At 41.3% G+C, this 27,429-nt stretch overlaps 1 protein-coding gene across 5 annotated transcripts in view; it reads left to right on the top strand.

Annotated features, from left to right (window-relative positions):
* SBNO2 (strawberry notch homolog 2) overlaps positions 1-27,429 on the top strand; it is a 213,205-nt gene that overhangs the window by 148,405 nt on the left and 37,371 nt on the right. For all 5 annotated transcript variants that reach the window (XM_074204526.1, XM_074204527.1, XM_074204525.1 and 2 more), the window contains 7 exons: positions 7,179-7,325; positions 16,840-16,923; positions 17,877-17,973; positions 18,281-18,441; positions 19,334-19,467; positions 19,917-20,007; positions 22,973-23,116. In XM_074204526.1, coding sequence (XP_074060627.1) covers positions 7,179-7,325; positions 16,840-16,923; positions 17,877-17,973; positions 18,281-18,441; positions 19,334-19,467; positions 19,917-20,007; positions 22,973-23,116 — 858 coding nt within the window. The remainder of the gene's footprint in view (positions 1-7,178; positions 7,326-16,839; positions 16,924-17,876; positions 17,974-18,280; positions 18,442-19,333; positions 19,468-19,916; positions 20,008-22,972; positions 23,117-27,429) is intronic.

The following is a 27,429-nucleotide window of genomic DNA, read 5'->3' as shown; positions in this document are numbered from 1 at the left end:
AAGCATTGGGTTTTGCTTTGTTAGGTTGGGGAGTGGGGGGGGGTAGCTGGTGAGGCAATCAGAGATAAATGATTTGGCCAGGGTCCTACAGGTAGTAAATGTCAAGTGTTTGAGGTCAAATTTGAACTCAGACCCTCCAGACTCCAGAGGTGGTGCTCTAACCACTGGGATATCTATCTGCATTGAATTATTTTTTTAAGTGCTATTTTGTTTTTTCAGTTATCTGTAAAGATAATTTTCAGCATTCATCTTTTTGTAAGCTTTCTAATTCTACATTTTTCTACCAACCTCCTTTCCCTTCCCACTCCCCACAATAGCAAGTAATTGATTTAAATGATGTGTGCATGTGTGTGCATACAATCATGTTTAACATATTTCTGTTTTTAGTCACTGTTATGTGAAAGAAAAGTAAAGGTAAAAAAAATGAGAAATAGAAAAGTAAAAAAAGTTTTAAAAAGTGAACATAGGATACTTTGGTCTGCATACAGATTTCTTTTTCTGTGGATGTGGATGGCATTTTATTTCAAAAGTCCTTTAGAACTAAGTATTGAGTTTCAATCCTACCCTCATACCCTTTATTAAGCTGAGTGACCAGGGTCAAATGACTTCCTCTATCTGAATCTCACTTTTTGTCATCTGCAGAACTGGGATTTCTATAGGGCTTAATTCATAAAGTATTGTAAGGAGCAGCTAGGTGGCACAGTCGATAGAGCACCAACCCTGGAGTCCAGAGGAACTAAGTTCAAATCCAGTTTCAGACTCCTGATACTTACTAGCTGTGTGACCTTGGACAAGTCACTTAACCCTATTACCTTTCCAAAAAAAGCAAAAAAAAAGTTGTGAGATGCTTCTGAGGTATAAAGATATAATGTAGGGGCAGCTAGCTGACACAGTGGATAGAGCACCAGCCCTGGAGTCAGGAGGACCTGAGTTCAAATCCTGCTGCAGACACTTAATAATTGCCTAGTTATGTGACTTTGGGGCAAGTCACTTAACCCCACTGCCTAAATTAAAAATAAATTTAAAAAAAAAGTATAATGTAAACACTTCGTAAAACATCAGGCACTTGCAAGTTAGTTATTTTCATTTCCTTCTCTGGGAGGAATGGGAGATTTCAAGAATGAGTTCCCCACCAGTAGATGTCTTCAGATAGAGACTGGATGACCATGAGTATGGTGTATTTTAGAGGAGATTCCTCCTTTGAGTTGGGTTTGGATTAACTCTTCCAGTTCTTAGATTATTTGAATAAAAGTAGATTTCTCAAAAGTCCTTGGATTGGGAGGAGACATTAGGCAGAGAAAGTTTTCTAGCCCCAGGCATCAGGCAATTTGCTGAGCGTTCTAGGCCTTACTGTGCCACTGACAAGTGTGACATCAGTGGTTTCCCTACCCTTGCAGGCTTCTTTTTCTACTTTCTTTTTAAAGGAAAAATATTAAACATTTATTAAGTATCAATCTTCTAAATTATATTAACCTGTCTCATTTTGAGAGAGGGATGGGTAGCATTCTTTATCATAAGTTCTTCAGAGAAATTGCTTCAATTCTTTTTCCATTTTCTTATAATGGAGTCAAATTGAGCTGAGCACTCAAGTATCTTTTTCAGCTTGGAAACTATAAGGAGTGTACTTTTCAGATTGCTACAGTTTTGCTCAACAGAGGGGGCACATGGATGCCCAGCCACTTGACTAGTAGTCCAGCTTAGCAGAGAAACAATTCTGCATCAGAGCAGAGCTGCCCATCTCATACCAGTTTTGTGCTCATAAACAGCTATAACAAAGGGAAAGAAGGGCACCAAGGTCTAGCATGCCAGAGGCGTGAATTTCCCCAGTCACCTGAGGAGCCTACCTCTGTATAAGAGTACTTTAAGTTGGCCAAAAAGGAACTAAAATGACCCCACCCTTTGATCCAGAATTCTACTGCTACACCCATATCCCATGAGATCAGTGATAAAAAGTCCCCACATACACTAGGGTATTTATAACAGCACTTTTTGTGGTAGCAAAGACCTGGAAATGAAGTTAATTCCCATTGATTGGAACTGTGGTTCATGAATGTCAAATAATAATAGTAATAATAATATACATAGATACAGAGAAAGATAGATATGTTTTTGTCCTTGTCCTTCATTCTCAAAGAAGACCGTAACATCAGGGAGGCAATGCCATGATAAGCACATGAATTGGATTGGAGTGAGGGGATGCTATGCTAAGTCACCAGCCTCACTTTCTCTTCCAGAGCCATCTAGGTCTGGTGGCCAGATAAGTGACTTACCCAAGGTCATACTACTAGTCAGTGCCAAGTGACTAGACCAGAATCGAACTTGTGTCTTTCTGACTCCAAGGTCAGTGCTCTATCCACTGTACCACCTGGTTGACCTGACAGAGAGATAGATGAATAGACAGATAGATTGATTGCTAGACAAAGTGGAATAAGCAAAGGAACTTACAAGTTCAGATGCATTGTAAAGTAAGCAGAACCAAGGACATCCATGTGAACTGAAAGAACAAAACTCACAGAATAATCTAAAATCAGTATTGCAAAATTATAAAAAACAAATGCCCCTAAAGAACACATATGAGGAGACACCTAGTCCCTTCTCACTCCTCAACAGAAGTGGTAGATTCACAGGTGTGAAACATTCAACAAAAGTATTCATCTATTTTTAAGAAAGAATCTAGTCAGCTCACTGTGATATTGAATGGGAAACACCCAGTATAAAAAGTGGGAGGAGAAACCACCCACCAGAGTTACCTAAAATCCTGAGTTAAAGAACTGTAGCAACTGCTACCCCACTCAGGAACCCTCAGCCTGCTATTGTGGGGGCAAGTTGGAGGAGAAAGTGCCTAGTGAGAGAATGAGAGAAAGCTGAGGGACAGGCCTACCACAAGGTCATTAAAAATTTCACTGCTGCAATGGTTTGGTCTTTTCTTTTTTTCTTTCTTTCTTTTTTTAATAGTCTAATCTCAGCAGTAGAGAGAAATTCCCCAGAAATGTATTTACTTGGTTTCTAATATTGGTCCTCCTTAAAATCAATGCTAGTGTTTTTTAGTTCTTGGGAACCACTGTCTCCCTTCTCTGGGCCCTATACCCTAATAACTTCAACTTTTCTCACTGAATCCCTGGGACACCCCAACATAGAATCCACCATTCACTGGCCAGGGCCTCATGCTTTTCTTTCTTTTCCATCTTGGTCCTCTATCCAGTAAAGTTAACTCACTGTAGTTTTATTTCCTCTTAGAGTTGATAAAATGTATTTTTCTCCCTTTGTAGAAATCAGGAATTATGGACAAGGGATCACTACACATAATGTCAAATTTTGTTGATATGTTGGTTAGTTTTACTGAATGTTTTTTTCTTTTTGTAGTGATAGCCCTTTGAGTGGGGGAAAAAGAGGTGAGAGGAAGGGAAAACTCACTGGGTAGATTCCAAATGTCCATGATAGAAAAATAGAAACAGTGATAAAGCTTTTTATTAAAAGTGCTCTTGGGCAGCTAGGTGGTGCAGTGGATAGAGTACTGGCCCTGGAGTCAAAAGTACCTGAGTTCAAATCTGGCCTCAGACACTTAATAATTACCTAGCCGTGTGGCCTTGGGCAAGCCACTTAACCCCATTGCCTTGCCAAAAAAAAAAAAAAGAAAAGAAAAGTGCTCTTGATTCACATCATAACTGGATACCCATTGTCTGGTCATTCTCTGCCCCTTATGTAACTATTGTTCCTCCTCTTTTGAATTCTAAGCTCCTCAAGGCACTTTAGGGGAGTGAATTTCTGAGCTGAGATTTCACCAGGATGAAGGCTCCCTCCTCTGATGGAGATAATTTAAAATTTATAGTCCAAAGTTGATTTAGGCACAGAGAAGATGTCACACAGGATGTCAGGGACAAAATATGAGCTCATGTCATCCTGGCTCTTTCCACTACAACCTTTCTCCATGTTTCAGACTTAAGCTTTGGTTTAAATTGATCTAAACTGAGTCCATCATTAATAGTGTCAGGACCCCTAAATCTGGAGCAAAGTGGGGCTCAGATTCTGTCCCTGTTTCTTTCTCCAGTTCATTCCTTCCCTCTCCCCTGTAAAAGTAATGTTTTGGGCTAGAATGTCTCCAAAGTCTCTTCCCAATTCTTCATCCTATAACCTATTAGGTTGAACTCTAAGAGGAGGGTTCCAGTCTTGGAGTGGAGACATTTGGAGGTTCAGGAGATTCTTCTGAAGAACCTTTCCTATCCCTCTAGGACAGTGACTTGGGAGATCTAGGTGACTTGCCCAAATTCTCTTGAGAAGCTACCCTGGACACTGTGAGCTTAAGTGGCATCTCTGAGCTGTCAGGGCAGCCTCACTGTTGAAACAACCTTACTCTGTGGTGCCTCTCCCCACACTCTACAGTCCAGCCAAACTGATTTTCTGGCTGTTTTTCACACCCACTTCTCAGTTGCCTATCTCTCTACCTTGGCACCAGCCATTCTCCCTCCTCACCTCAACCTCTTAGAAATCTCGACGTCCTCCAAGACTCATCCAGTGTCCCTCTCAGCATGAAGTTTTTCTCCCCACTTCTTGGGGAGTTTCTTATATGTACATGTTTTCACAACTCTTTCCAACCCATCCCTCTCTCCATTAGAATGGAAACTCTTTGACATAGGTCTTTAACTTGTCTTTTTGTCCTTCTCCCCTCAAAGATCGCATAAGGACTTGGGGATTAGGTATATTTTGTTAAGGACACTTTTCTGGACCATTCAGTCCTAACAGATGAATGCGTCCTGTCCTTTCCAAAGCAGTAGAGCTTTCCAATTATTGCTTAGGAAAAAACCTTGTCTAATTCTAAAGATCATAGATATCCAGCTCCCTGGACATTTGTACAGCTGAAATCCAAGGGTCTGAATGATGGGGTTTGCAGTGAACTTCAAAATCTCCTTTTTCCTTGCACAGTCATTACTTTGTGCCCGAGGCATATTGGGTCTTTTCTGTAAGAGTCTGTTGGGAAGCTGGGCTTTTACTGTGAGACAGACCAAGAAGGAAGCCAAGTTCATTCCTCCCAAGGCTACTCATTGGATTGGGCAATATCCCAGGGTCAGGCTGACCTCACTGTCCTATCTAGTACAAAACAGAATATATGCTGAAGTTGGGAGTCTAGAGGCTTGGCTTTAAGGCCCAACTGGGCAAGTGTCATAAGCACGTGGCTTCTCTCTGAGGCTGTTTGTTCATCTGCAAAATGGTTCTATTTTTTGGCCCTGACTCATGCAGCATAAAGCTTTCCAGAACAGTGAACTGTGCTCTGGGAGAGGAGAAGGCTTCTTAACCCTGCTGATGTGGTGGGGAAGGTCTCCTTGTCCCCTGGGCCATGCATGTAGGCAGTCCAATTGGTCTTGGAAGGGACTGTCACTGTAGCCCATCTCTGCCCATCTGGGGTTGGAGACCCCAGCACTAACTGGAGCAGTTGGGATGATGGCAGGGATTGTCTGAATCTATCCCCTTTTCAGCCAGTATCAGTGGGGGTCCTGGTGCCTAGCCCACTGCAGACAGCTGCTGGGGTTTGTTAAACTGCTCCATGACCCAAGGGCCTGCCAGGTGCTGGGAGACTTTTCTTGGGTCTGGTGCAGGATGTCCTCAGGATTTCAGGCTGACTGCTCAGCATGCCCCCTCTTCAGACACTCTACATCAATACCAGCCCATACAATTCTTCCTGGGAAGCCACTGAAATTCTTCTTTGAGATTTTGTGTCCTCATGTGTAACATGGGAATGATCCCACCAGCTCCTCACTCCCCCCACCCCCATGCTGTCACACAGAGAGAACACCACAGTGTTCTCATAATTTTTGTCTGCCTCTAAACCAGACCACTCACAGCTGCAGAATAAGTTTTCTCTAGCTTCATTCCAAACTTGCTATGGCTCTTCACCAAGCCAAATCTAAATTCAGCCTGGCATTCAAGGTCTACCCTACTTCCCCCATCCCCAGTCCTCCTATTTGATGTATTGCTTCAGTCCTGGTTCTTTATTCACACTGGGCCAATGTTACTTGTCTTCCATCTGAACTTTTCTGTCCAGGTGGCCCCACAACATGGAGAGCTCTGAACATGAAGCTGAGTTCAAATTCTGCCTCAAAAACTTATTAGTCCTATGACCCTGGGCAGGTTACTTCTTTCTGCCTTAGATTCTTCATCTATAAAATGGGGGTAATAAAGACATTTACTTCCCATTGGTGGTTGTGAAGATCGAAGAAGGTAAAGTACTATCTAAATGCTGCCTCCTGCTACAGACTGGAAACTCCTCAAGGACAGAGATTTTTGTCTTTATATAATATCTAGCACATTCTGTTGCAAATTTGTTAAACTTTAAAAGCTCCATAGAAATGCTGTCATCATCATATTTTATGGGAGGAGCTTAGTACTTTGCCAGCTCTGTGAATTTACAAGCCACTGAATAATTCTGAATTTCAATTTGCTCTTCTGAAATGAAGATAAATAATTTTACCCTTCCTGCCTGCCTTCCAGTATTATTATGGAGAACACATTCTGTGACTTGTTAATGTGCAGCCTGACACGTGGTTCACATATACTAAACGCTTGTTGGTTGGTTATTATTTTTCCCATTTCTTTGCCTCTGCTGTATTATTTCCCTTCCCTCTATTCCATGAATCTGTTTATCTGTTTCTTTGGAGCTCACCTTCATCTGCCCTCAGAAGCCTTCCTTAATTAACCTTTGTCTCCCTTCCCTTATCTCCCTCAGCACTAACCTGTATGACATCACTGCAGCATGGAGAGGCATTGGATCTCCTAGTCAGGAGAGCCTGGACTCAGGTCCCACCCCTGTCTTGTTCTGACTGGGTGGCCCTGCACAAATCTCTTAGCTTCACATTATCCTAGGTAACTCTCCACAAGTCTAGAAATTTCAAATCACCAACACTGATAGACTGTTTCCTCCTTGAGCCATCCCTATAACAAAAAGTCTAGTGTTTCTCAACTTCTTCCCCCCAAAAAAGATCTATAGCTTCGACACCTTCTTTATATTTGTCTTTTCCCTTCATAGTTCTCAATCCTGTTGGGCAAAAACTGTGTGCTCCATAGTTATCAATATGGCCCTGGTGCTTAGTAAATGCTTGTGAAATGGATGGGAATAAATATAAGTGCACATCTGTGGAACACAGATGATCAGATCCCCTTTGATGCCAGACATCTTCTTTTTTCAGGATTCCTCATACCTCGATGATGCTTCTCTTTTCTCATCACCTGTTGGCTCCCTCTCGGATATTGCTGACTCTACAGATTTCCAGCCTGCTGAAAACCTCAACCAGACTCTCTGGGATGTGAGCACTCCATCACAAAACCAAGAAGAGGTCAGTTATGAGTGATGAACAGTGTTTAGAAAGCACAGAAGTGAGCACTGAGAGCTAGCAATAGTTCACTTGCAGTAAGACAAGAAGGCAAGGATGATTTTTTGACATTTACCAGACTGGTCAATTATGAGAATAAGACATTAGGAAACCGAGCAAGACTGAATTTCGGCAGAGTGTCTGCCAAATCATTGACAATTTCTTTGCGAATACAATAGAAATGGAGGTTGGGTAGATGTGGAACTTGAGGAAAACTTCTCATAGCTAGGTAGACTTCATCTATTGACCCTTTTCAAAATTTATTCCTTATTTAAAATTCCTTTCACCCTTTTCCCCTGCAGGGAACATAGCTATTTTGGTCATGTTTTTCTTTTTTTAGCAAAATGACTTAGAAGTTCATACCTCATAAATGTTAGAAGAGACTTTTGAGGTCATCTAATTCTACCCTCACATCAGACAGATGAAGAAACTGAGGCCCAGAGACAAGGAAATGACTTGCCCAAAGTCAAATGAGAGCATGAACTTTGTCTCTTGTTGAATGGAGACTTGCTCCCCTCCTGTTATATCATTCTCTTTTCAGATGGGTGGCCTTGTGCTGATCACTTTCTACACTAAGGCTTCTCAAAGGGATTAAGTTACTTATTTTGAAGACTATCTTGGGGCGGCTAGGTGACGTAGTGGATAGAGCACCAGCCCTTGAGTCAGGAGTACCTGAGTTCAGATTTGGCCTCAGACATTTAGTGATTGCCTAGCTGTGTGGCCTTGAGCAGGCCACTTGGCCCCATTTGCCTTGAAAAAAACCTAAAAAAAAAAAATATATATATATATATATATATATATATATATATATATATATATATATATGTAGACTATCTTGTCTCTTTGCAAATACATTTGTGGTTTTTGTCTTTTTAGCCTTTATTTTGTCTATTAGCCTTTCCTTATGGAGCCTAGAAAATGTAATTAGAAGTTGGCTCCAGTAAGATTGACTAGTTTTCTTTTTGTTTTTTTTCCCCAATTTTTTAACATTTTTATTTAAAGTTTTGCATTCCAAACTTCCTCCTTAGGCTTCCCTACCCCTCCCTGAGACAGTAAGCACTCAGATATATGTTATACATGTACAGTTATGCAAAACATTTCCATAGCAGTCATTTTATTATAAGAAGACTCAGATAAAAGAAAAAAATGAAAGTAAAAAATAGCATGCTTGTCTGTATTCAAGCAATATCAGTTCTCTCTCTGAAGACAGATAAGTCCTTTGAGATTATCTTAGATCATTATATTGCTAAAAATAGCTAAGTTATTCACAGTTCATCAAACAATATTGCTGTTACTGTGTATAACATTCCTGGTTCTGTTCATTTCACTATGCATCAGTTCATGTAAATATTTCCAAGTTTTTCTAAAATCATCCTGCTTGTTTCTTACAACACAGTAATATTCTCCTACAATCATATGCCGCAGCTTATTTAGACATTCTTTAGTTGATGGGCATCCCTTTTATTTCTACTTCTTAGCCACGACAAAAGGAACTGCTATTAATATTTTTGTACAAATTGGTCCTTTCCCTCTTTTTTGGATGTCTTTGGGATTGGATGATATTGCTGGATTAAAGAGTATGTACAGTTTGATAACCCTTTGGGCCTAGTTCCAAATTGCTCTCCAGAATGATTGGATCAGTTCACAACCCCACCAACAGAGCCTGTTTTCCCTCATCCTGTACAACCTTGATCATTTTCCTTCTTTATCATGTTGTACTGCTTTCTTAAGCATGGCCAGAGATGAGCATTTCCCACCCTGTGAAGAAGCCATGACATGTTAGGGAAAGCCTTGACCTGAGCTCAAAACCTGTACCTGTGATTTGCTAATTTTTTAGTTTAGAGTCAGAAGGATCTAAGTTCTGACCCAACAGAATTTCTACGACTTCAGATAACTTCCTTACTCTCTCTAATTCTATCTGTAAATCCTATCTGTATAATAACAGGTTGTGTGACCTTAGGCAGATCTTTCTTCTTCCCCCTCCAAGGTTTTCTACATCTATGAAATGAAGGCTTCTTGAACTTGAACTTTAATCCTAAGAACAAGCATTTATTGAAGCGCCTGCTGACTATGTGCTAGTACCCTGAGCATACAGGGGCAACCATGAAACTGGGCTTATCCTCAAGAAACTTTCACTCTCCCAAGGCCAAATAGCATTCATGATGATAAATAAATACAAAACATTTATAATGGAAATGTCATTTGGTTGCATCTGAGGGCACTGACTGACATATCAAGATGGGTAGAGAGAGGAGGGAGTACGAGTCAGAAAAGACCTTGTGTATGTATGAGATGGTGCTTAAAGGGAGCCAGGGATCCCTAAAGGAACCAATCTGTAGAAAGTTTTCTCCTCTGAGCCACTTGATTTAATGTGAGGCCCAGAGAACCAGGCCCTTGAACCTTACCATCAGATATAATGGCATTTAAAACAAACAAACAAAAAGTACCCACAAGTTCTCTTTTTTTTTCTTTTCTCCAGTAAGCTGCTCTGGTAATTATGACTCAGTCTTCCAGTAATAGGTGTTTTTTATTTTTGTGTTGTTTTTTTGAGAGAGAGAGAGAGAGATTTTGAATATATGTTTTACTTCTCATATTTCTCTGGCCTTTTGATAGGGTTGCTGACTGTAGGCTGAGCTAACCTTGTCTCTAGTCTCAAGTTGTAGGAATGTCCTTAACAAGTGATGATAGCCCCATCTACCAGTGTCTGGCTCCTTCCTGGAGCACCGTGCTCAGACCTGAGCTCAGCCTTTCAGGAGAGTCTGCATCATCTCTGAGACTGGCCACAGCTCTAGGGCTAGAATTCTCAAGCAGGATTAAACAAGAGTCCAGTAAAATAATTGGGCATGTTTTCCCTAAAGAAGAAAAAAAAAATTAGGAAGACATATTCAAATTCTCCTAGAGAAGAGGAAAGACTTGTTCTTTGTTAAGCTCCGAGAGAAGTCAGTGATAGAATGATATAGGGCAGAGGGGACTTGATTTCAGGCTAGGGAATGCAGGTTCCAAACGCAGAATCAGAAGGGGCACCTAAGGTGCCAGGTGCCCTTCTCTCTCCAAATGGAAGGCTCAGGACAGTCCACTTTAGGACAGCTCTGACAAAACTCCAAGCCTACATCTGTCCTACTGTGGCACTGGCCATCATCCAGACCTGTGGGGTCTCACCTGTTCTCTGTGATCTTTCCCAAGTGGCTAACTCCGCAGTCATATCTGCAGGTTCCTTCAGTCCCCAGGAACATTGTTCCTCTGGACCTGGTGACTCAGGTTCCTCTAGAGCAGTTATCTCCCTGCTAATCTTGGAATCAGCCCACTTCTGTACTGACCTTTCCAGTTATTCTCCTTGACACAAAGAGCAGAAATAAAATTGGAATTGAGCTATTCTGCCTTCCTTCCATCCTCCTATGTTGTCATCTCATCTCCCCTGAATGTGAGCTCCCCGAGCCTGTCTCCAGCATTAAGCATAATGCTTTGGAGGTGATAAGTGCTTAATAAATATAATTATTCACTCATTTATTCAATACATTCCTCACTTTTAAAAAAAAAAACTTTAACTCTCACTAGCCTTAGCATTCTGAGCTTGAAAGTTTCTTGTGCTCTTTTTCCCAGGTCCTGGGATGTTTTTGCTATCATCCTCTGTTTCTAACCCTTTCTCTCATCTTCTCTTCATGTTTTTTTTACATTTAAGTTGTTTCACTGAATTTCTGGATGTCCACATTGACCTAATTAGGCAGTTCTCCCCTTCTTCTCTGTTGCCCTCATTAGAGTCATTTCTCCTTGTGACCCAACAATTGCATTCCTGTGAGTTTCCTCCCCTTCCTGAATTGACTTAGCTAGTAAAACTGTAGTCTAGAGGATATCCTTGATTCTTCCTCTGAATTCTTTAGGATCAGCTTTCCTTGAATCTAGGATGAACATCAGACCCGACTAAGCTTTTCCTTTTCTCTTTTCCAAATTCTAAGACAGAGTGGAGATTAGCCACCAGGAGATTAGTCTTTCTTAGCGAGAATCATTTCCATAATAACTCTCCTCACTCTATAGTATGAAGGCTGATGTCATGCCTTAATGTCCACTTCTCCAATTCCTACCCTGCTTCCTCCTTCACTCTGAATGCTTTATAGATTTCACCTCCATGAGAAGATCCCTTTTGTTTCTGCTTCTATTGATCACCCAAATATTCTCCACTATGCTTCCCCATTCTGGGTCCTGGATTTCTTCACATGACTGCCATATGTAGAATGCTATTGTCTATATTACCTCTCACCTACCCCCTTTTTAGATTCTCCTTCTCCTTTTGAATAAAGTATGCTCTTCCAGAATTAGATTTCATTCATAGGTTTCATTTCCTCAAATCTCAGAGATACCCAGGAAGCAAATCTACATTCTTAGAGTCACTAGAGACAGGATACACTCTGCTCTTAGCATCTGAAATGTGAGGGAGGAGACATATACTGGCCTGTAGTGCCAATATGTCTCCTCCTCACCTTTCCAACCCCTTGGGCCAGACTGCCCTTCTCCTTCATGACAGCACCTACAATTGGACTGCTGTGCATTCTATGCCATGCTTTTGAACCAAGTCATAACTCTTTCTCTAGTTGACCTTGTTTGTAAGCCTTATTTGAGACATTTATGTTAATGGATCTGAAGCCATGGAAATTTTTTTCTTGAGTGGAACAGGCTTCTTTCTTGGATATTTTCTCTGAATTTTCTAGATATTAACTTTTATTCCTCATTTTGTAGCTGCATTCCCTGGAGTCTAAGCTAATGAATATTTGTCAATTTTAATTTTTGGTTTAAATTACGTTGAAATTAAAATTTGAGACTACAGCAAAATACATTTTTCAGTAGATGCAGACTACAAATGGACAATGAATTGGCCTCAGAATTGAATAAGAAAGTGGGTATTTCTCTTGGTTAATTGCAAAGTCTTTTAAATAATCTCAAGTTTCTCCCTGAAAGAAAATCTCATCTTTTTGATACCAATATTTTTCTTATGTAGAATTGCAACTGTAATCTCCAAAGAATTGAATTGAGGATCATCCAGAGGTTCAGTCAAGAGATGCCCCCTGGGCATGAATGGATGCAAATACCTTTGCCATACATTGGAAATAAGAATCATTAAGGAGCAGAGTAGAGGATATTATCAAAAAATATATAAGTTCAAAAGGTGGGCTGGTCATGTGGTGTGAGTAAGAGATTTAAAAAAATAGCTTTTGGTAACTTCACAACATCAAGAGATTTCCAATACCTTTGGTTGATTCTCTGTGGAAAACTTAGGGGAGATATGGAATATATCTCAGTAAGTTAAGCAACCCTGAATTAGTTCTGACCTGCCTTGTTGGATAATCTTATATTAGTGAGATTATAGAGCCATGTAATTATTTTTAGGTACTACTCTCCATCCCTGGCTGGAAGCCTGGCATTCCTGTGTCTTAAGCCAGAATTTCAAACATCTAAATTTCACTATCAAATACCATCTTCTTATCTAATTGTCTGCATTTCAAATTTGACTCTCTTTTGAAGCCCTTACCTTTAGTTGACAACAGTGATAAAAGTATTGTCTAGGTCTCTAAAACTTTTATTTTTTTTTTTATTTTTTTATTTTTTTTTTTTTAGGTTTTTGCAAGGCAAATGGGGTTAAGTGGCTTGCCCAAGGCCACACAGCTAGGTCACTGGTGCTTTATCTACTGCTCCACCTAGCCGCCCCAGGTCTAAAACTTTAGTTTTTGCCTTAGCTTTATAATCTTAACCCTTTTCAAATGTGGAAGAACTTTCAAATAACTTTCTACCCAAGAATGTAATGAACTGCTTAGAGAAGTAGCAAGCTCCTGGTCCCTGATCCCTTCAGGTAGAACCTATCAGGGATATTATAGAGATAACCCTGCACTAGGCCCTGCATTTGGACCACTCTGGGATTCAGTTTGCTAACCCAACTAGCCATGTCACCTGATTCAGATGAACCTCTTGTTTGTTTTGTTTGAAAGCCCCCATTCCATCAAATTCTACCTCTCATCTATTCACTCTACTTCATGCCTATAAGCAATAACAGGGTTCTCTTCTGCTAGGAGAAACTGATCTCAACATTGTCACATCAGAATTGGGGCTTACAGGAGTTTAGGACCTCAGTTTGTACTGTCACCTGTTCTAGCTTTCTTGTGGACCCCCCTGAAAAGGCCAGGTGCCCTGCTGCTTAGTGGATCTGACATAGACCTTGTCCTCACCACCCCCCAGGAGCCTGATGATGTGTCAGAAACTCTACTCTGGTTTCCCTAGTAAGGAAAGGAGATTTTCCACATGGCCCTCTCTCCCCTCTTACTCCTGTTTCTTAGGGATATTTTTAGCTTTGAGTGAGGTTGAAAGATCAGTGGATTTGAAATTAGGTGACCTGGTTGGGAATCTGCTGTGAGCAGAGGCTGAGATGGATGCTCTGCTCCTGCCACAGGGTCCACCTGAAGGAGGGAGGCTCACTGATGGAATTGCCAATCAGAATGCTGTCTTCCTGAATCTGAGTCAAAGGGAAAGAGACATAGGCTTAGAGTCCCTTTCCCTGGGGGGTGATTATCTTTCTCATTGAGAAGCAATTTGAACCTGGGAACCAGGGGAGACTGAACCGCCTACTCTGGACCATATCAGCTATGAGACCTGGGGAAAGTCCCTCAACTGTACACTGGAATGGTCACCCCTGAAGCTCAGCTTTCCTCCCCAATGTTCCATTTCCCTAGTCAGACACTCCAAAATCCCTAACTACCTATCATTCTACCAGTCCTTATGCTTCTTCTTTTCCCTTATCATGGTCTCCAATCCCTCAGCCCCCCTCAGCATTACCTGAAGTTTTTATCTTGTTCTCTGAATTTACTTCAGGGCAGCTAGGTGAATAGAGTGCTGGGACTCAAATCTAGCCTCTTACAGTCACTAGTTAATTGACTCTGGGCAAATCACTTAACCACTGTTTTTGCCTCAGTTTCCTCATCTTTCAAATGAAGAAAAATGCAAACCTCTTCAGTATCTTTGCCAAGAAAATAGGCACATGAAAAGTCAGACATGACTGAAATGATTCAGCAACAAACAGCAAATTCACTTCTCCCTTTCCCAGTCTGGACACTTAACTAGTTCTGCTCCACACTTGAAGACCTTGCACCTTTGTCTTTTGTTAAACCTTGATTATTCTCACCACCTACTTCTTCCACTTCTACTCACACAAGTGCTAAACACAGCTGGAGGAAGACATGCAACTAGGCTGACTGAGGACACTATCAATTAATGTTCCAGATTCTCTGGCCTTCACTGCAATGAAGCAATCATTTTATTCTTCCTTAACTGATTCCCATCTAGCTCCCCACAGAAGCTATTCTAAGTCTTCTCTTTTTAAGCTTCCTATCTACCCATTACTTCTTCCATCTGAGGACCTCAATTAATAGAGCAATAACATCACTGAAATGTGGTAGTTGTTCAAACCCCTTGGCATTATTCAGTGCTCTCTCTGTTCCTCAAGTCTCTAATGATTTGGAGTTTTTTCTCTCCTTTTAAGCATAGACCTGACCATGTCTCTCATCTCAGTAAACTCCACTAACTCCCCATTGTCTCTGGAATCAAATAGAAATTCTTTCCAGCCTTTTTTAACCTGGCCTTTACCGTTCTTTCTAGTCTAATTACACATCACTCCTCCTTCCACACTCAGCATTCTAACTAAACTGATCTCCTCTTGCTTGTCTCTGGCCAACCCCAGTCCTAGAATGCCCTCCCTCCAGCTTATGACATCCCTCACTTCCTTCAGCTCCAGCACCACTTCTCTCCAAAGTTTTCGTCCATCCATCCACCCACCTGCTAGTACTCCTCAGACTACCATGTATTCGACTTTTTTTTTTAGGTTGTTTTTTTTTTTCAAGGCAAATGGGGTTAAGTGGCTTGCCCAAGGCCACGCAACTAGGTAATTATTAAGTGTCTGAGACCAGATTTGAACCCAGGTACTCCTGACTCCAAGGCCGGTGCTTTATCCACTACGCCACCTAGCCGCCCTGTATTTGACTCTTTTGAATTTATCGTGTTAATTCCATATCTACTTTGTACATTCTGATATATGTATATTGTATATGTTTTCTCCCAAATTTCAAAAGGGTAGCAATTGTTTCTCTGTTTTGTTTTTTTCTCTCTGGCCCCTCTGCCAGTGATTGACACATACAGCCATGTAGTAGATCACTTGATTGATTGCTTTGAGCCTTGGTTTCCTCAACTGTAAAGTGAGGATAATAATACTTGGATTATGATGCCTGCCTCATAAGGTGGGTAGGAGAAAAGTTCTCTGACACCTTTGACCCTTCCAGAAATGGGAACCTTTGGGAGCCAAGCAATGGGTGGGATCCAGGCAGCACACCCACAAACAAAATAACTTTTGGTCTTGCCTCTTAGTCACTGTGTGACTATTACTAGTGTGAATGCCCTCTCCCTCCCATTCTAGAACTGGGATTCACAGATAAATGTGCCTTGCATCCTAGTTTTCCTGCCTAAAGATATATGCTCTTTCCCCTGTTTGAATGCAGATATCAGTGACCAAGAGTCACCTGAAGTGACCAGAGACCAGCAGGGATAGGGAAAAGATTCCAGATGAACTCTTCCCATACTTCAAAGGTCTTTGGAAGGCTAAAGTAAAGCAGCTCTGTGGAGGGTAAAAGAGGGCTAGATTTTAAATATAAGGAATTAAATTTTTTAAGGAAAAACTACATAAGAGATGATCACCATTTAATATACTGTAATTTTCTTTTCCTCTTAAAATGACCATGTATGTTAATGTTTAAGTTCATAATAAAAAAAAAGGAAAAAAGTACTGGATTTAGCATCCAAGGATCTGGTTTCAAATACTAACTTTGTTATTTACTCTTTCATTTCTCTGCACCTCAATTTCCTCTCCTGTAAAATGAAGGAATTATTTCTCAGGTCCCCTTTCTTTTTGTGAACCCTATAATTCTCTGACCTGGAAGGAGCCTTTCAGCATAGACTCTGGAATATCTAAGGTGATGGATTGGGTTGGAAGATAGACAGGGTCTTTAGAACACAGAATGTCAGAACTGGGGGAACCCTTATTGAATACCTGGTTCCTCCCTACTTTTCTATAGAGACCCAGCAAGTGATATGTTGGAGACTAAACAAGGTACACTACAGTGGAGATGGCTGAGGCTTCCTCTGAACTCTTTTAACAAAATAATTGCTTTACAATTTGCTAAAATAGGAATATGTGCGTGATTCATCAGCCACTCCTCTGCTTCTCACAAAATAAATCAGATAACTTTTAAAAAGGGGTCACTCTGACCAGGAACTATCCAGAAATGCCTCTAGGCTGAACTGTTGCCAAAAGGCCCTGGCATCTTGTATCCAGAGCCATAGCCATTGCTATGCCATAGCAGTCTTTTGGGCTATTATTTAATAAGGTGTCTTGAGCCATGCCTGACTCCAAAGCACCTTTCATTTCAATTAGTTGTTTTCTCTCTTATAGCTGTTCCCATCTGCAGGACAGTTTTTAGGTTTGGACGACTCAGTTGCTGCTATCTCAAACACCCCACTGCTCGTGAGCTATCAGGTGAGCTGTACCTTCCTTCCTTCTTTCCCCAACCCTCCTGCTTCCCCAACTCCAGGCCTCAAGGTATTACACCAGAATAAAGTTTAACAGAATGAGAAGTTTTGTGTTTTTTTAAAGATGGGTGTGGGTACACACCCTGGAAAAATCCCTATTCAGACACTCCCCTACCAGTTCCACTTCCTGAGAACACACTTCATTTTGGAAAGTCCTGTCCTGAAAGATTATAACATCCTGGGTGGCAGTTATGGCTCAGACAACTTCCAGTTATCTCTTTTACTGGGAGACAACCCAATGTGGTTCATTAACAGCAGACAGGGCAGCTAGGTGGTGCAGTGGATAGAGCAGCAGCCCTGGAGTCAGGAGGACCTGAGTTCAAATCCAGCCTCAGACACTTAATAATTACATAGCTGTGTGACCTTGGGCAAGTCACTTAACTCCAATAGCCTTAAATAAATAAAATTTTAAAAAAATTCAAGCAGAGTGTTTCAACCTCATCCCTTACCCATTGAAGAATGCTTCCAAGGTAGCATACTAGATTAATGTGAATTTATTTCCTTGATTGTCCCCCTTCTATGGAATTTAATATATGTATCAGAATATCAGATCTGAGAAGGCCCTTAGAATGTGGAATGGCATAGTTGGAAATATATTAGAAATGGGAATAGTTGTGAATAATTAAACTATGGAATTTCAGGGCTAGGAGGACACACACAGAGCATATGATGTCAGAAGTGGGAGCACCCTCAGGACACAGGATGTCAGAGTTGGGAGTGCTTTAGAGATTAACTGATACCTCTCACTTATTTATACAGGTGATAAAAATACAACCCAGAGGGATTATGACTTTGTCTAGAGACACACAGTCAGGAAAAGTTCTGTTCCACCCATACTCCCTGCCACCTTGTCCTGTGGCCATACCATTTTGCCATCATCAAGGCTTTCTTTTTTCCTAGTCTCAGACTCAGCCAGAGGATGATGATGAGGGTGATGAAGAGGAGGCAGAAGAGCTGGGCCATGCAGAAACATATGCTGATTACGTTCCATCCAAATGTGAGCAACCTGGAGTGACTGGACTTGGCTGTATGGCTGACCCTCTTCTTACTGCTCTTTCTTTGGGGTTCATTCTCTCTAGTGTGAGCCTTAGAGGTTCCATTCACCTCTTATTTTTGAGAGCTCAATTCAGTTCCTTTCAGCAAACATCTACCCATCCTCTTCTGTGTGCCAGTCATTCTGCTAAGCCATGTGGATGCAAAAATATAAATGAAAACATCCCTGCCCTCATTCTGCCAGGGGGAAGGGGGAAGCCAGTAGCAGTATACACAGATAAGAGCATAACTATGGTATGTATTCCTTCCAGCTAAAATCGGAAAGCATCACCCAGATCGTGTGGTCGAAACGAGTACTCTCTCCAGTGTTCCTCCACCTGACATCACTTATGCCCTCTCCTTGCCCACTTCAGCGGCCGACAGTGGCTCATTGTCAGCACTACAGTTAGAAGCCATCACTTATGCCTGCCAGGTATTAGTATGACCTGCTGCTTTGGGGTGATGGGGAAAATTCTTTGGTGTGACTTTGTTACTTTTCCTTGTAATTTGCCAATTTTTAACAGCAGAAATGAGTATGATCAACTCATAGAATCTCTGAATTAGTAGGGACTAGTTACCTGCATGATGGATGAGCATTCACCATAAGACAGTTCAGCCTTCTCTTCTTAAAGGGGAATAGGGAATTTGACTATGTAGCCCGTGTCATTGTTAGAACGTTTTCAAATTTTCAAGCCAAAATGTGTTTTTCTAATGCAGATGGTGAAGATGGAAGGTAATATGTATGTGGATGGTTGTGTGTATGAGGGCAAAGAGGAGCAGGCGAGTGCTGAGCTTTGAGATGATTAAGTGTTGAGTCGTTCATTTGAAGGCTTGGTTTGGACTGAAACCAATTGGAAACATCCAAACTTGCCTAATACTGCTTTGGTGGCATTTTTTTTTAAATTTATTTAAAGCATTGAGGTTTGAGTGACTTGCCCAAGATCACACAGGTAGGCAATTATTAAGTGTCTGAGGTCGAATTTGAACTCAGGTCCTCCTGACTCCAGGGCTGGTGCTCTATCCACTGCAACACCTAGCTGCCCACTTTGGTGGCATTTTATAGAGAGGAGGCCAGCTTGTTTTCTGCTGCTATCTTTGCTTTCCTTTTTATCTCTTAGAAAGCATCACTAAAAATAGAGGGACAGTCATCATCATCATCATCATCATCATCATCATCATCATCATCATCCTACCACTAACCTCACACCCCATTGCCCTTTAGATCTTATAAGGCCCTTCCCAATATACTGCCAGAGATGGGTTATGCCAGTTCTCACCCTAATCATCGGAACTTGTCAGGTGCTAATTCTTTTTGTCTTTGACAGCAACACGAAGTCCTGCTACCCAATGGACAGCGAGCTGGGTTCCTCATTGGAGATGGTGCTGGTGTTGGGAAGGGCAGAACAGTGGCTGGTATTATTTTTGAGAACTTCCTGAAGGGCAGGAAAAAATCTCTGTGGTTAGTATTCCTCCTTCCTCAGTCAGTGAATGGGGACCTTCAGCTGTATTCATCTACTTACACTTTTTTTGGTGGTCATTATGTGCTGGAGCCTCTTATTTTCCCAGCAATGGGGTTTGACTGATACCCTTTCTTTTTTTTTTTTAGTTTTTTTTTTTTAGTTTTTTTGCAAGGCAAATGGGGTTAAGTGACTTGCCCAAGGCCACACAGCTAGGCAATTATTAAGTGTCTGAGGCCAGATTTGAACTCAGGTACTCCTGACTCCAGGGCCAGTGCTCTATCCACTGCGCCACCTAGCTGCCCCGACTGATACCCTTTCATCATCTATCTCTCCTCCTCTTCCCCTCTCTTCCCTTTCTCCTTTCCATCTTATGGCAGTGAGGGAGGGTGGACCAGGAAAAGAAGAGAGTCATCAAGGGGAAGGTAACCCTGCTTCTTGGCATCTACAGGTTCAGTGTCTCTAATGACCTCAAGTATGATGCCGAACGAGATCTGAAGGACATCAATGCACCTCACATTCCAGTGCATGCTTTAAACAAGGTAAGAAGAATAACCCTGGAGTCTCTCTGCAGGAGGAGGCTGGTACTAAAGAGACTTCAGAGGGAACATAGCTTTTAAATAAGCATCCACTCTTGCCCTTCTCCAGTCCACTAGCACCATGGTTCATTTTCTCCATCAGAACAAAAGTAGAGCAAGCCTCTCAATATCTCACCCTACCAAGTGGAGAGGGTCTGCTTGTAATCAGCTAACATCCTTATGGGCTTTTCCTTTGCCACTTAACTGAGTAGAAGACTAACAGGACAGCCTAATCAGATGGGTTGGGGTCAGGAGAACTGATCATTTTTAAATACATTTTTAAATATAAGGTAAATTGACCAAGTAGTCACCAGGTCTGTCCCCTCCACTCTTAACATGTACATGTTAAGAACAGCAACCTTGGCCTTTGTCACAAACATTGTGAGGCTATGAACAAAAGTCATTTCTCAGGACAACAGAATTCCCTACTTGTGTCCTTTATGTATTATCATCAATACCCAGAAAGCCAGTCTCAAGGGCTGGACTCTGCCTTGTGGCCACCAAAAGAGGAATCTGGCAGGGGGAAAGTCAGTTTGTATTATTGTCTTCATATAAGCCAAAACTTTGATGGAGAAAATAATACATCTGTACATGTGTGATTATATATTGCAATTACTACTAAAGTCATGGAACCCCAGGTTGGGGAAAGAAGCTGTGTAGAACCAGCTCTAGATCTGTAATTATCATAGCCAGTTGCTCATTAGTTTTGAGCTAGAGGATGACTTGGTGATCATCTCCACATCTCATAGATAGCTAGGGTGGGTGTGTACATCTACATGCCTCCACACACCTCCTCTCTCCCCTTTCATGTGTATATTTGTGTCTATGAAATATATAAGATCATCTTCACAACAGTGGAACTAAAATTAACAGTTTGAATAGGTACAGAGGCCAGAACTGGAAATAAGAGATGGAAGTTTTGACATGGCAGGTTTAGACTTGATATAAGGAAAATCTTCTAGCAATTAGCACAATCCCCAGGAGGAGTGGGCAGTCTTAGGAGGTCAAGGCATCATCAGAGAACTAATTTAAAGCTTGCCTATGGAGTCCAACCCCCTCATATTACAGATGAGAAAACTGAGTAGTTAGAGAATCAAGCCATTGTTTTTACCATAGCCCTATACATACCTCCTGGTGGTGGTCTTTCTTCTAAATGAGTTTGTGGAGTGTATGTAGAGGGGCCTCTTAGCCTGTGACTAATTGGGCTGGTCCCATTAATTCCTCATTCAGTCTAACTCTTTGTATTAGAATCCTCTCTCTCTCCTTTCATGTGCCAAGTAGGGCTGGGACCAGCACACTCTCCACCGTGTCCTCTTTTGTTGTTGTACACATATTCCTGGAATGCCTGTTTATTTTTGGATGAGTCAAATCAAACCTTGAAGGATGGAAGTCATTTTTTTAAAAGGGTGTCATTCCCCAGGGAAGCAAAGTGATTTGGATTTCTATACCCATGTTCCTACATGGGACCAATGGAATGGGGTCTTAAAAAGATCAGCCCATGGCATCCTCTTCTGACACCCCTCCCCCCCACCCCAGAAGTTCACCCAAACAAAGATTAAGAGGAAGGAAATAAACAGAACAGCAGGGGTGCATAGGGGGTGTGTTGTACATGTGTGAAGTCATTTGTTCTCTTATCAAAATATTTGGTCATGTCAAATAACAGGGAATTTCATCAGTCAACAGGCAGCTTTTTGTTGAAATGCTTGGGACAGGGGAAATTCTTTGAGACATGCCCTATGGTGACCAGATTTCATTTCTTCTAAAAGAGAAAAAAGAGGGCTGCTAGGTGGTGCAGTGGATAGAGCACCGGCCCTGGAGTCAGGAGTATCTGAGTTCAAATCTGGCCTCAGACACTTAATAATTACCTAGCTGTGTGACCTTGGGCAAGTCACTTAACCCCATTGCCTTCCCCCCCAAAAAAAAGTAATTTTAAAAAATGGTAATAAAGGAGAAAAGAAAGGAAAGCACTATATATTTTTTCTATTTCTTTTAATTAGCCCAGTCAGAGGGGAATTATATTTATGAAAGTAGACAATAACCAGCCACTGACCTAGACAAGTCATCTGATTTTCCTAAGCCTGAAAGGGACCCAAGAGAGTGACCCCTCAGGGTCAGAGCTACATGAAAGTGCCCAGGTAGAAGTGGACTGGTTAAAACCTTGAAGTCATTTTTCTTTACATGTAGATGGTAATGTAACGTTTGCAAAATGTTTACATAAATGATCTCATTTGAGATTCATAGCAATCATATAGAGGTGCTATTATCTGCATTTTTATAGATAATATAGAATAGATTGAGCCTGAGAGAGGTTAAGTAACTTGCTTTGGATCATACAGCTAATAATTATCTGAAGCTGGATTTGAACATGCCAGGGAGAGTCATGGACTTGTCCGAATTTTACAGATGCCTCTGTGATGGGCAAGTCTAGTGTTTTCTAGAGCAGAGGTATCAGATACACAGTGTGTTCATACAGATAGAACATAAATAATGTTAATATATGACTTTCTGTAACAATCCCCACCAGAATCATCTCTTTCCTTCCTTCCTTCCTTCCTTCCTTCCTTCCTTCCTTCCTTCCTTCCTTCCTTCCTTCCTTCCTTCCTTCCTTCCTCTCTTAACTAAAGAGAAAGCTTGGCATAGTTCATAGAGAACTGGAGAGACCAAGAAGTCCTCCTTTGTACCATTACTTGTGAATTGGGGAGAATTATTTCCCCATTCAAGACCTCACCTGAAAATGGGAGCAACAATAGTTGTACTACCTAATGAAGTGTTCCTAAGGGAAAATGAACACCTTGATTGATTTCCTTTACCTTAGATATTAATATGATGGAAGACAGGTTTGTTCATAGACTCTTCTTCTGGAGACCCCAAGGGGTGATAATTAAGTATAAATATCCCTCTTTACACTCTCATGACTTTCTCCCCTTAGATAAAGTATGGTGACACAACTACCTCGGAAGGAGTCCTGTTTGCCACTTACTCCGCTCTGATCGGAGAGAGCCAGGCAGGGGGACAACACCGGACCAGGATCAGGCAGATTCTCGACTGGTGTGGAGAAAACTTTGATGGAGTTGTATCCTTGGTGTGAGCCTCTGGGCCCACCTTATGGGCCAGGACTAGGACAAGACTCTGAACTGTTCCCTTGTGCTGTGAGTTCAGTCCTAACCAAAGAAGGATGGTGTGCATGGTCTGGCCTGGAATTCCTTGGAGACTCTGAACTTTCCTGATTGAGAAATATGATGGTCATTCCTGTTAGCCTTCCCTGTCTTTGTTCACTTGATCTTTCTAACCACATTTCTAGATGTTTTCATGGGTAGGAAGTTTGTGGGAGATAAAAGTAAGGCCTCATGGCAAACTCTAACTACCTGGATTTTTTTAACAAACTGAGGGATAATTAGCACTGATTGGTTTATCTCATTCAAGGCTGTGCTTACTAGGGAGATAGTTCTCAAGGCTATCTTGGCCATTTGGGGCGGGGTGGGAATGGCTATAAGTTTCAATACCAATTGAAGAGAAATTGAAAAGACCTTCAATCAGAGGAAAAAGATCATTTGGTAGCAGGAGGAGAAGGGAGACAAGTCCCACTTATAGGAAGAATATCTTAGGGCAGAAATGTTTATTTTTCTACCCTTGTAGTAAAGAATTCTGTAAATGCTCTTAAATCATTTTTAGATCCTTGGTCTCATCTAGTCAGTTTTACTGGCTTCAAGGATCTCTCCACCCCTTAGAAGATAGTCCTTAGTAGTTCTGAAACAAACCTCCCCTCCCCCCTCAACTGTTCTTTGTATAACAGCCTGCCTCTGTGGGGCACCTTGTCCTCATGTATTCAGACTTCTCCCTAGATGATTGATATGGCCCACTGCCAGGTGGGCCACAGACTTTTCCAACTTGTGAGCATTTGCCAAGGATGTGCTCCATTGGCCCAACTTTTGATAGGTCAGCGTCAATCAGTTTCATGTCCACCAGAGGCACCTGAAGAAGGCTTCAGTACAAGAGGGCAAGCACTTCACTGAATCCTAGCACAAGGTTCATAGGCTGGTCATTATTCTGAATTTCAGTGATTGGCCACTACTCAGAATATAAAATGTAGAGGATTTGGGTGATTGGATTCAGCTGGTATTGACTCCAGGCTATACTCTGAAAACTGCTGTTCTGACAAATTTCCTCTCCCATTGTGACAAGGTCAGCCATGCTTGTCCAATTGGACTTTTGCTCCAGTTTTGAAAGGCTTTGAGCCAAGGAAGGAATCCATACTCACCCCTTGGTTGAACAAGACTGTTTCTTGCAATCAAACTTGACAGGCACATGTTCATTTCTCCTGACCTACAGATTCCTGGACACATTGGGGTGTGTCACTGCTTCTGACTGGAGCTAGTCTCCCGGGAAAGGGCAGAAGGCTTATTTGGGGAGTTGGTAGATGATTAATGCTCTAGGTTACATTTCTCTGGGGTAGTGTAGCCCCAAGCACTGTTGTAAAGCTCAGTCTTGAGTCCTTCAGTTAATTCTTCTCTGACCTTGATACAGCTCAGGAGCCTTCTGTCTAAGGGGAGGTGACCTAGTAGGCTAGTTGAGTATTTAGGTTTAATATAGTTTCTAGTATCATAAATCAGCAAAAAGAGCTCTAAAGGTATTAGCCTTTCCCATTATTATTCCAGAGGAAAGTATAGCATATTTCAGTTAAGGCGCAAACACTGCAGAGTTTACCAGTGGATTCTATCAGATTAGGACCAACTTCTTGCATTTGTGTTACATACAAAGCCTATGAAGGGTAGGTAGTCTGGGTATTGCAAACATTCTGTGCCTTTGGAGGCGGAAAGGAGTTATCTTATCTGGACCAGATGAGGAATGCAAGCACAGGAAAGGAGCATTCCAGGAAATGGAAGGGCGGCTGCCCATCTGGGAGGGGAGAGGGAAGAGGGGTAGAAAAAAGGGGAGGTGCTGAGTCATGAAACAGTCTGGCAGAAGTCCATTCCAAAGGCCCACAATTGGCCAGGTCTCCTGGGCTTCTCCACCCTCCTTGTCATTTTTCTCTTTCTTATAGAGGAGAGAGGAGACACTGCAGAATATGCAGAAAATTGGTTAGTTTCCAGCTAAACTGTTTTCTTTTGATGAGGAAAAGTTAGTTTTATTCACTCAGTCATGCTAAACTAGAAGACAGTGTCCTGTAACAGAAGGAGAATTGGATTTGGAGTCTGAGAACCTAGGTTTACTTTCTGTCTCCCATATCCTAGTTATATGAATTAAGAGGTTATGTGCCAGGCCACTTTTTTTTTCCCCCTCAATTTTAATAATATTTTATTTTTTTCAGTTACCTAGTTTTCAGCATTCACATCTATAAGATTTTGTGTTCCATATTTTTTCTCCTTCCCCAAGACAAAATAATACTAATATAGATTATATAGAATATACAATCATAGTAATAATATTTCCACTTTAGTCATGTTGTGAAAGAAGAAGCAGAACAAAAGACATAAATTACAAGAAAGAAAAAACAAAAAAGAGTAAAAAGAGTATGCTTCTATCTATAGTAAAACACCATAGTTATATATCTAAATATGGATACCATTTTCCATCATTCGTCTTTTGGAATTGTCTTGGATCAAGCTTAGAAGAGTTAAGTCTCATAGCCAGTCATCACATAGTGTTGCTCTTATTGTGCAATATTATCCTGGTTCTGCTCACTTCCCCCAGCATCAGTTCATGTAAATCTTTTCAGGTTTTTCTGAAATCTGCCTGCTCATCATTTCTTTTTCTTTTTTTTTTTAAGATTTTTTTTTTTTTTTGCAAGGCATTGGGGTTAAGTTGCTTGCCCAGGGCCACACAGCTAGGTAATTATTAAGAGTCTGAAGCCAGATTTGAACTCAGGTACACCTGACTCCAGGACTGGTGCTCTATCCACTGTGCCACCCAGCTGCCCCCTGCTCATCATTTCTTACAGCACAGTAGTACTCCATATATCACAATTTGTTCAGCTCTTCCCCTTTCTAATGGACATCCCCTCAATTTCCAATTCTTTGTCACCATGAAAAAGACCTACTATAAATATTTTGTATGTGTGGATCCTTTCCCCTTTTTTAATGATTTTATTGGAATATAGACTTAGTTGTAGTATTGTTGGATCAAAGGGTATGCACAGTTTTTTAGGCCTTTGGGCATAGTTCCAAATTGCTCTCCAGAATGGTTGAATCAGTTCACAACTCCACCAGCTATCTGGCTCACTTTTCATAGAAGGACTTCCCTTTGTGAAAATTCTTTGGGAAAAGGACTTCTGCCATGGAAGGGCCACTAAGTACTCATTCAGCAAAGGCCAAATTAAGTTAGGAAAAGCATTCTTTAGAGAGGCTCCACCGTCACTTACCTGTGAATCTATTCTCTCTGTGATCACCTGCATGTGACTGCTTGGAATAGCAGCTCCATGGGGGAGGCACAAGTTATAAATAGCCTTTTATGGGGTGATTCATTAGTTTAATAGCACTGAACACCTCCAGAGCCCAAAACTCCCACTTCACATCTCAGCTTCCCATCTGTAGCAGAAAGTATCATTATAGGTTTCTGGAATTGAAACGTGACTTCTCTCACCCACCCCTTACCCCTCTGCAATGTCAATTTTTCATTTCCTCTCAGGATGCTTTTGTGCACATTTGTGAAATCTAATGGTTAAACTTCCCCTGACCATTTTTGCATTGTAATCATGACTTTACATCAAAAGGCTTTATTGTTTGAGTTTATTCTCCTAACCCTTCAGTTTTATAACCTCAGTCTTGGGCTCCTCCCTCTGATCCACCTTTCACACTGTGCCAAATTAAGTTTTCTACTGCCCTGCTCTGATCAAATCATGCAACTTTGAGTTCTAGCATCTTCCATGAGTCCCCAAATTAAAAATCTTTCTCCTAACATTCCATGCCCTGCCCATCTAGTTCAACCCTCCATTTCCACCCTAATGTGATTCAGCATGAGTACAGTGGGATATTTAGTTAGGTACCCTTCACTTCTGTCAGAGTTTAGTTGAGGAATATGGTACATGCATAGATAAATATAATAGTTACATATAAATGCATAATATTTGTGTTAGAAAAATGGGTATACTGTGTGATGATCACTTATAATAAATTTAGTTCTCAGCAATGCAATAATCAAAGACAGTTCTAAAAGTCTTGTGATGGTTTCATATTGAGAGAAAGAGTTACGGAATCTGAATGCAGACTAAAGCATACTTGGTTCGCTTTTTAAAATTTGTTTTTGTTTTTTCTTTCTCATGCTTTTTCCCTTTTGTTCTGATTCTTCTTTCACAGCATGACTAACATGGGAATATGTTTAACATGATTATGGTTGTATAACCTATACCAGATAGCTTGCTGTCTTGGGGAGGGGGGAAAAAAGGAGGGA

This window comes from Macrotis lagotis, chromosome X (genome assembly GCF_037893015.1).
Source record: "Macrotis lagotis isolate mMagLag1 chromosome X, bilby.v1.9.chrom.fasta, whole genome shotgun sequence".
In the NCBI taxonomy this organism is placed as follows: Eukaryota; Metazoa; Chordata; class Mammalia; order Peramelemorphia; family Peramelidae; genus Macrotis; species Macrotis lagotis.
This window is presented reverse-complemented; position numbering and strand designations above follow the sequence as displayed.